Source organism: Durio zibethinus, chromosome 16, assembly GCF_047325235.1.
Source record: "Durio zibethinus cultivar Kanyao isolate XHJ-2024 chromosome 16, ASM4732523v1, whole genome shotgun sequence".
Lineage (NCBI taxonomy): Eukaryota > Viridiplantae > Streptophyta > Magnoliopsida > Malvales > Malvaceae > Durio > Durio zibethinus.
This window is the reverse complement of record NC_143177.1, coordinates 7,610,521-7,619,276: the sequence shown is the minus strand read 5'-3', so window position 1 is coordinate 7,619,276 and position 8,756 is coordinate 7,610,521. Positions and strand designations below refer to the sequence as shown.

Below are 8,756 nucleotides of genomic sequence, written 5' to 3'. Positions count from 1 at the left end.
TACATGCAATGAAGCAGAAAGCACACCGTAAAAAAAGAAAGAAGAATAAAGAGAGGGAACTGAGGCGGTAATCTTATTTTAACTCAATGAAAAAAATATTGGAGGGAGGTAGCGAAAAGGAAGTGAGATTGACTTCGTTACTGACTAAAGACGGGGTGTGTGGTGCTGCTGAAACGAAAATGGGTAAATGGTCAAGTTGTTCAAGGTGTGACGCACAAAATTGGAAGAAAAAAAAAAAAGCTAAATGCTCAATCAAATCATGAGGTCGCTCAAATATTTTTCAATTTACCTCATCTATTATGTTTGTCCTTCAACAATTTCCATTATTTTCATTTTAGAGAGAAAAAAATAAATTGCTGAAAAAGAATTTTTTTTTTTAAATGAAATATTATGTGTCATATTTGAAATTTTAAGGATCACTTTGGATCCGTTGTAAACAAAAGGATATATTTTTGAAGTTTATCCACAAAAATTTAAAAATATCAAATGAATTTATTTATTATTTTATATGTATATCTACTTATAATTAATTTTAAATTTCTTATCTTGTCTTAAACTTAATTTTTTTTTATTCAGGATACCGATGTCGGTTATGCTATACAGTATACACTATATACAACGGAATAGAGAAATTAAAAAAAAAAAAAAGAAGGAAAAATAGCAAACAAAAAATTCACCGGCTAAATCTCACGCATATTTATCTTCTGTCTTACTCCCTTTCACGAAGATCTAGGCTTCCGCATTTCACTTCTCTCTATAGTTATTATAAGTTTGTTGTCACAATTAAAGAAACTCCAGTTTTAGTTTTATTAACTTCGGTTTCATGGACAAGAAGCGAATCGAGAGCCCGGTCTACACTCGCCGATGGAGTAGCGATTCGGGGACAGGGAGCTCACTCCGCGCTGTTGAGTCACCTACATTGTCGCCGGCGCGTCACCAACCCCACCACGCCCATTCTTCCTCCGCGACTGGCATTTCCAGCATCAAGAGGACGCAGAACTTCGCCGCGAAAGCCGCGGCTCAGCGGCTAGCTCAGGTCATGGCTTCGCAGACCGCTGATGACGACGATGAAGAAGATGATGGCGACGATCTAGGTTTCCGCTATAGTGCTCCTCCTCCTCTTGCACTGTCTAGGAACGCTAACGCCGCAGCAACGGCTGCTGGTGCCGGTAATAGAGCTGCCGTTAACTCTACGAGGATCGGGAGATCTCCTTCACCTGCGGTAAATTTACTCTATTTGCTAAATTTTTAATATCTTCTTTTATTACTCGTTCGCTTTTTCTTTGTAAAGAGATCGGATTTGACCTTTGAGATCCATGTGGCTCAAAGTTGGTTTTAGTTGCATTGTGTCTTAAATTCTGTTGTTAAGTAATGTTAAGTAATTCCTTCTGAATTCGGATTTGGTGCTTGATTGGAAACTATGGCGGTTAAGAATTTGTATCTGGCTAATGTTAATAAATGCAGGATAATAGCGTGAATTATGGTTCATCTAAGAATGCTTTATGGTTTGGTTGCTAATAATAAACTCCAAACTAGATGTGTGTATGATTTCTGTGTATTTTGGTAGTGTATTTGGAGGCTGACTAGAATATCTAATTCTTTGAAATTAGTTAGCTCGGAACTTTGTAGAGGAAGCACCAACAGTTAGATCAACATCAGCTGGAAGGTCATCAATGTCCCTTCGAACAGCACCACCTGTACCCCCACCAAGTAAAACATCACTGAGGACTGCTGCATCTCTACCCTTGGAGCCTCCAAAAAAGGGGCAACCAGAGAAAAGGTGTAAAATACAGTAATTGACTTACATTCTCGTGCCATCACATTCTATGGAAAAGCAAAGTCAATGAATTAAACGGGTTTCCTTCTTCTATCATTGCACTTCCTGGATGGTCAATTAAAATATAGATACCAACTTGTTCATTGTGTATCTTTATGATGTGTACTTGTTTCATTTTTATGGTCTTTTAGCTTGCATATATAGAATTTGAAATTCCAACAATGTAAATTTTGAGCCATTCCATTTTTGAAACTTCATAGTTAAGCTTTATTATTAAATTCCTGCCTTGAAAGCAATCACTTTTTTTTTCCTATTCTTTCTTTCCCCATTTAGACAACAAGGACATCTTGTTATATCTGTTATGTTTGTATATAAAATACTAGCCTTTGAGGCAATTTCTTTTGGGGTTATTTATGTAGCGAATTAACAAAGTAAATATCCATGAATGCAGATGCGCATCTGACATTGGTTTTAACTCAAAAGATACTGGAGATCACCGTGAGGCTTCTGCACTTCATGATGAAGTAAGCTAATCACACTTTATTCAAATACTTGTTAGTTTCTGTTATTCAAAGAAGTAAATGCATTCTTAACTTGCAATCTGTGAAACTGATAATTATCCGCTATGCAGCTTGATATGCTTCAAGAAGAAAACGAGCATGTGCTAGATAAGGTGTGCAATTCTTGTTCATTCTTTGTCAATTTAACAGGTAACTAATCTTATATCATTTGATTGTGGTTTAATGATTCTTGAATGTACTGTACAGCTCAGACTTGAGGAAGAAAGATGCAAGGAAGTGGAGGCCAGAGTTAAAGAGCTTGAGAAACAGGTAAATAGGTAATTGATTTGCTTTTTCTAATACTTCAAGTCAAGGGTAAATTACCTGTTTGGTCACTTAAACATTTTTGGAGCTTCTGTTGTAGTCACCTTTGAAAAATCACATTTTGGTTACCAATGTTTATAAATGTTATTATTTTGCTCACTTGTTACTTTTAACAGACCTTCACCTGACATTTCACATTACCATCTCTTACCCAAGTGGCATATCCTTGTCAGAGGTGACCAAAATGTTATCTTTCATAGTAAGATGAACAAAAAAATGATTTTGAAAAGTTAAGTGACCAAAAAGGTAATTCATCTAAATTCTATCATTAAATATAAAATGCTTTCAATTAAACTAATAATTAAGATTTTCATCAATTTAGAATCTTTATTATTTCTTTTATTTAAAAAAAAGAGTTCTATTGTTTTATTTCTTAAAAAATCACCTTATCTAATCGTATATTTAGTAGAAATTATATATCAAGTTTTATAAATTCCTTTTGCCTATAATCTCATCTAAAAATCGATAGTCATGTAGTGTTATTGATAATTTTAATATAATTTTAGTTATCTATGGTTATGTTGCATAAACCCTGTCAAAGTGTTGGATCACAGCACTCTTGATGATCCTATCCTATTTCTTAAACATCACTCTTCTAATCCTTAAAGTTAAAGCTTAATACCTCCACATTGGAAACTTTAAACTTTAAAAATTGGATTATCTTAGAGACAATTTAGGGGTGCTAATATAGATTATCTTAATAATTTCTTATAATGGTAGAAGATAACTGGAAATTTATAACTTTACATATAAAATATTTTCAATTTTAAAATTAGCCAGTGACCCAATACTATGTAGGTTTACATGTAAACAAAAAATTTAAATCTTGAATCATTTTTTCAAAGTCTAGTAATAGTCAAAGTTTAAAGTTTATATTGCTATTTAGAATTTCAATTGGGAGTAATATACATGTAGATGTTACTTTTTGAATAATTCGAATGTACTAATTAATTATTATTTTAATTGAAAACAATTTATTGTTAGTGATAGAATTTAGAGTAATTTTTGTCACCAAACTTTTCAAAATTTTTTGTTTTGTTCATCCAACTATGAAAGATAATGTTTTGATCATCTTTGACTTGGATATGCCACCTGTCCAAGGTATGGTAATGTGAAATGCTAAGTGGCAAGTCTGTTATCTTTTAATGGATGAGTGACCAAAATAATAGCACTTATAGACATTGGTGACTAAAATGTGAATTTTCAAAGTTGGGTGACTAAAAATAGAAATCGAAAAATTAAGTGACGAAATGGGTAATTTACCCATAAGGCAATGGGTTTTATGAACCTTTTTTTAAGGTTTTCTTCAGGAAATTTTCAAGCTTTTTTTGAGCTTTTATTCATCTTATGGACTTTTTGTTTTTTGTTTTTTCAAATTTGCTTTTGTGTTTGTGTGCAAATGTGTGTTTACTTCAGGTGTTCTTTCTAAACAATTTTCATTTTAACTCTTGACCCTCCTAGTGTTTTTTTCATAGTCTGAATATTTGATCGGGTTATATATATTTTAAAGCTTTGCATTTATTGTTGACTTTTTGTTTATTTTTATCTATATTTTATGGTTTATAGTAACCATAAGGACCATAAATGTGATTTGAATTGCTCTTTTCTTTTTTTTTCCCCCTGAATTTTTAGGTTGCTGCTCTTGGAGAAGGGGTATCTTTGGAAGCCAAACTGTTAAACAGGCAGGTTTTCGTTCTAACAACCCCAATCAATACCTCTTTCTATCCCCTATTAATTTTATTTATTTACTTTTTTCTAACATCTTGTGTTACCATCTACAGAAAAGAGGCTGCATTGCGTCAAAGAGAGGTAATTGGGAATTTTCTCTTATACTCCTTTTGCAATATGTAAATGACTAATTCTAGGCTTTCCAGCTCTATTTCAGTTTTTTTTTTTTCTTTTCTTATTTGATGTTGATTTGAGCTAGGCATATTCAGCCTTGTTGTTAGACTACAAAAATGAGTTGAATGCTAGGTTTCAACTATTGTGATAAACTTGACAGTTTCCTTCTCAGAATAGGACATACAATAATTTTTTCTTCTACTTTAGCTTCAAGAAAATGCAAAAGAAAGGAACCATTTCATTTCCTTTTATTTTATCTTCACAGGCTGCACTTAAGGATGCAAGGCAAACTAAGAATGTTGTAGACAAGGAGATTTTGTCTCTTAGATCTGAAGTTGAGGTAAATATCAGCAAGTAGTCCTTGGGTGTATGGTATAGTCCTACATTATTATCTATTATCTTTCTAAATTAATGTAATAATTTAGCTGTTGCTATGTTGTATCCCTTATGCTTTAATTTTTTTGTTTGAATTAGAATGCTAAAGATGAGGCGACTGCTGTTGTAAGGCAGCTTCATGGAGCTGAATCTGAAGTAAAAGCCCTTCGTTCAATGACTCAAAGAATGATATTGACTCAGAAAGAGATGGTATGTGCTTATATTGTTTCAAGTTGCAAGGAGTCTTTCAGTTGTCATTAGAAGATCAATTCCTTTATGTATCTGAATTTCAGGAAGAAGTTGTCCTTAAGAGATGTTGGCTTGCTCGTTACTGGGGCTTAGCTGCAAGATATGGTAATTAGTGGATATCACATGGTTGAAATTTATCATTGAGAGTGAAGTGGGCCATTCACTTTCAAAATTTTGTTCGTTTGACTTATTCTTGTTGAATAGCTCAGCAGTTATTTTGAAGGGCATGGATGAACTCCTGTGAATCTTTTTTTATTTTACTTCATCCTGCCCGATGTCAAACTGCTGGAAGGTTGAGTGGTAATATATTCAAACTGATAATTATAACTTAATTGTATTTAAAGGTAGATAATATATAGTTTATCCATCACCAAGGCCACTCTTTCACATATTTTCTCGTGCTTTGTAGGTATCTGTGCAGATATCGCAGTATTAAAGCATGAATACTGGTCATCATTAGCACCTCTTCCTTTTGAGATGGTTGTTTCTGCTGGACAAAAAGCTAAGGAGGACTTTTCCGGAAAAGGCTAGTAATGATAAATAGTATAAGCTTTGTGGTTAATAGCCAATTATCTTTTTTGATAGCAGATATTGTTCTAGTTAACTAGTTAGCAGCACTTTTCTCATATCATATCATACACATTTGTCCTGTTTTAAGACTATTTACAATGTCGAGCAGGTGATGATGAGAATGAAAAGAGGAGCAAACTTGTTGAGGATTTAAATGACCTCACTGGAGAAGGAAATATTGAAAGTATGCTATCAGTTGAAATGGGTTTGAAGGAGCTTGCATCCTTGAAGGTGCCCCACCTTCTTCCCAAAAAGAAAAAAAGGGTACTATTTGGAATTATGGTGCTATGTTCATTCTACTGGTTTAATAATTCTTGGCTGTGATTTTAAGGTTGAAGAAGCCATTGTGCATGCATTGGCACAACAGAGAAGAGCAAATTCTGTAAGACTCTCATTGTCAGGTACACCCTTTCTTAACTTTTAGCATCTTAGCTTAATTATCTGATGGCTTTTCTAATTGGTAAATTTTCTTTGATTTTATTGTAAGCTGATTTCATTGCTTTTTGCTAATATAATGCATGTTTTAGCTACTGATAACTGCCTCTAAAGCTGTCACTTCTGATCTGTCTGAGTTCTTTACATGCACTTTTTCAGATATCAAATCACCGCGTGATCCAAAGTTCATGGAGGCATTTGGTAAGTCATATTATTTATTTATTTATTTTCTGTTCTTTTGTTTGTATTTCCATGTGCCAAAATGAAGGAAAATAACCATGGTACTGAGTAAATGATGGCGATTAATATGAGCCTGTGCTGCTCAGAAAATAGAAACAGTTGAACATGATTCCAATTAGTAGATATAGTCTGATTCAGTTGATTAGCTTCAAGTAGTAGATGAGTTCTTGGAGGCCCTACCTGCTTGCAAAAGTTGTTTTTCCCGGTGGTGAAGTTATGTCCATGGTCTATCTAATATTGTATGCCTTTGTGCTGTAAATATTCTATCCAATACTGAGTATTTAGTCATCCCTTTCTGGATTGAAACAGCTTTTTATCATCTTCTTGCTCTTAGTAGAAGCAATTGCTGATTATCAACTTTTGAAAGAGTTATAATCCAACAAGCTTAACCCTTGCACTTTAGGGTGCCGTAACTAAAGGAGAGAGAGAGAGAGAGAGAGACGATACTTAGAACCATTTATAAAAAGGATGAAAGTAAATGTCTCTCTTGTTTACTCATTATTTCATTGGTTCAAGTCATCTTGATGTAACCAGTTTTCTGTGTCATTAGTTTTGACGATTGATAGGAGTATGAATTACTTATGATTATGAGAATGACCAATATGCTTTATTGCAGAACTGAGTCCAGAGGAGTCTGAAGATGTTCTTTTCAAGGAGGTGTGCCTGTTCTCTCTGTTTATCTACATTTATATCTCACTGGTGTTTTGCTGGCATTTCATTCTGTAATTAATCCACATAAGTTCATGAATGTCTTGGTCTTCCTGTTAAAAGATTTTTTTCTGGTGGCACTAACTTTATCCTAATCCAACTGATTACTAAGTTAAGTCTCTGGTTATAAAATTCAAGAATTAATGGAAATCAGGCTTCACAGCTATTTGCAAATTAAATTGCATGTGCTTCATAATTTGCAATTAATTTCCCTATTATTGCCTCTTTTGTTTCCTTGCCAACTAATAAAGGATGACAAGCCTTAGACTCCTTTGGCTAGACCTGTTGGGCTGTTGGCATACTGCTGAGCTTAATATTGGATTCTCAGTTTGTTAGCCTTTAAATGAATTAGTCACCCGGTTAAATGATTCTTGGTTACTGGTGGCCATTGTGCAATGTACAGTAATATTTGTCCCCTAGTATTTTGTATGTCCCATTTTATGAATGGAAAGAGGAATATAAACTATGTTGCTGACCTTGTATACAACATACTGCATAGGCTTGGCTTACATATTTTTGGAGAAGAGCCAAATCCCATGGCATAGAAGAGGATACTGCCAAAGAGCGACTTAAATTTTGGATCAGCCGCAGTGGGCATTCACCAAGTTCGCATGATGCTGTTGATGGTAATTTTAAGTTTACTATAAACATTTTCTTCACATGGAAATATCCTTTCACTGCCTCTCACCCTCCAAGCCTTTTGTTTGTTCTCTGTTTGTTTAACTGAACTTTAAATTTAAAGCATGTCTATCATATGCTTGCATGTGTTATGAGTGAGCCCAACCTTCGTGAAAGTAACAACTTATTTCATGTCCCTACTTGTTTAGTTGAGGAAGGATTGATGGAGCTTCGGAAATTGGGAATTGAATGTCGTCTATGGGAAGCATCTCGAAAAGAAACAAATTGATCAGGACTATTCCACTTCAAAGAGATTTGCTAAATAGTAGTTAAGAGAGTTCTTGAGAGGCTGCATTGAGATAATGTATTTTATGTTTTATAAATGTATTAATTTTTATTAGAGCAGCAATGTTTGGTTGCATGCTTGATCTGAGAATTGAGGTATTGCTTCACCGAGTAAATTAGTAAAAAGGTAGCGTTCCACTGTACAATCACCGGGTGTGCGCGTGTTTGATTCAATTTTGTAGTACTCCACAAAGAAGTCTGTATGGTGGAAAAGTCTATTTAGCGAAACTATGGTAATGGTTTGGTCGTACAACTCAATAATAATATATGAATATGGATGTGGATCAGCATTGATGGGATATTTCCAATGGATTATGTCAAGTCCAGTGAATTCTGGGATTTTGCGTTGCATCGGAACATTGTAGCGTTTTCACCTTGCTTTTTTCCCTAATCAAGAAAAGATGGTACGCAAGTTATAACTTTTAAGTCGGCTTTCGAGGTTCCAGTTGGTTGCCTAATTTCACCAATCTATATAGAATGAAATTACTTGTTGCTATTACCCTTTTGTGGGAATTTCATTTGAAGAAAATGCATTTCAATTGCAGACGATGAAAGCGAAGATTTATGCTCCTCAGCAACAAAATTCAGAACTATCTACCCAAAAAAATTTAAGAGAAAAAATAACCTCGGTAGAGGCCTTACTTTCAATAGGCTTTATCTGAACGAATAGTTAATTTGGTTTGGTTTAGAGATTGAAAACATTTCAATAGGTT

General features: G+C 34.1%; 1 protein-coding gene across 1 annotated transcript; it reads left to right on the top strand.

Annotated features, from left to right (window-relative positions):
* Positions 1-679: 679 nt before the first annotated feature.
* On the top strand, positions 680-8,189 carry LOC111290633 (coiled-coil domain-containing protein SCD2). Its single transcript, XM_022882030.2, is given in 18 exon segments — positions 680-1,222; positions 1,611-1,780; positions 2,229-2,301; positions 2,409-2,450; positions 2,545-2,607; positions 4,294-4,343; positions 4,443-4,470; positions 4,769-4,843; positions 4,978-5,088; positions 5,172-5,232; positions 5,537-5,653; positions 5,807-5,928; positions 6,029-6,098; positions 6,292-6,333; positions 6,989-7,029; positions 7,580-7,706; positions 7,908-7,981; positions 7,983-8,189. Coding segments are annotated over 18 exon segments (1,707 nt in total). The 5' UTR covers positions 680-823; the 3' UTR covers positions 8,025-8,189.
* The last annotated feature ends 567 nt before the right edge of the window (positions 8,190-8,756 follow it).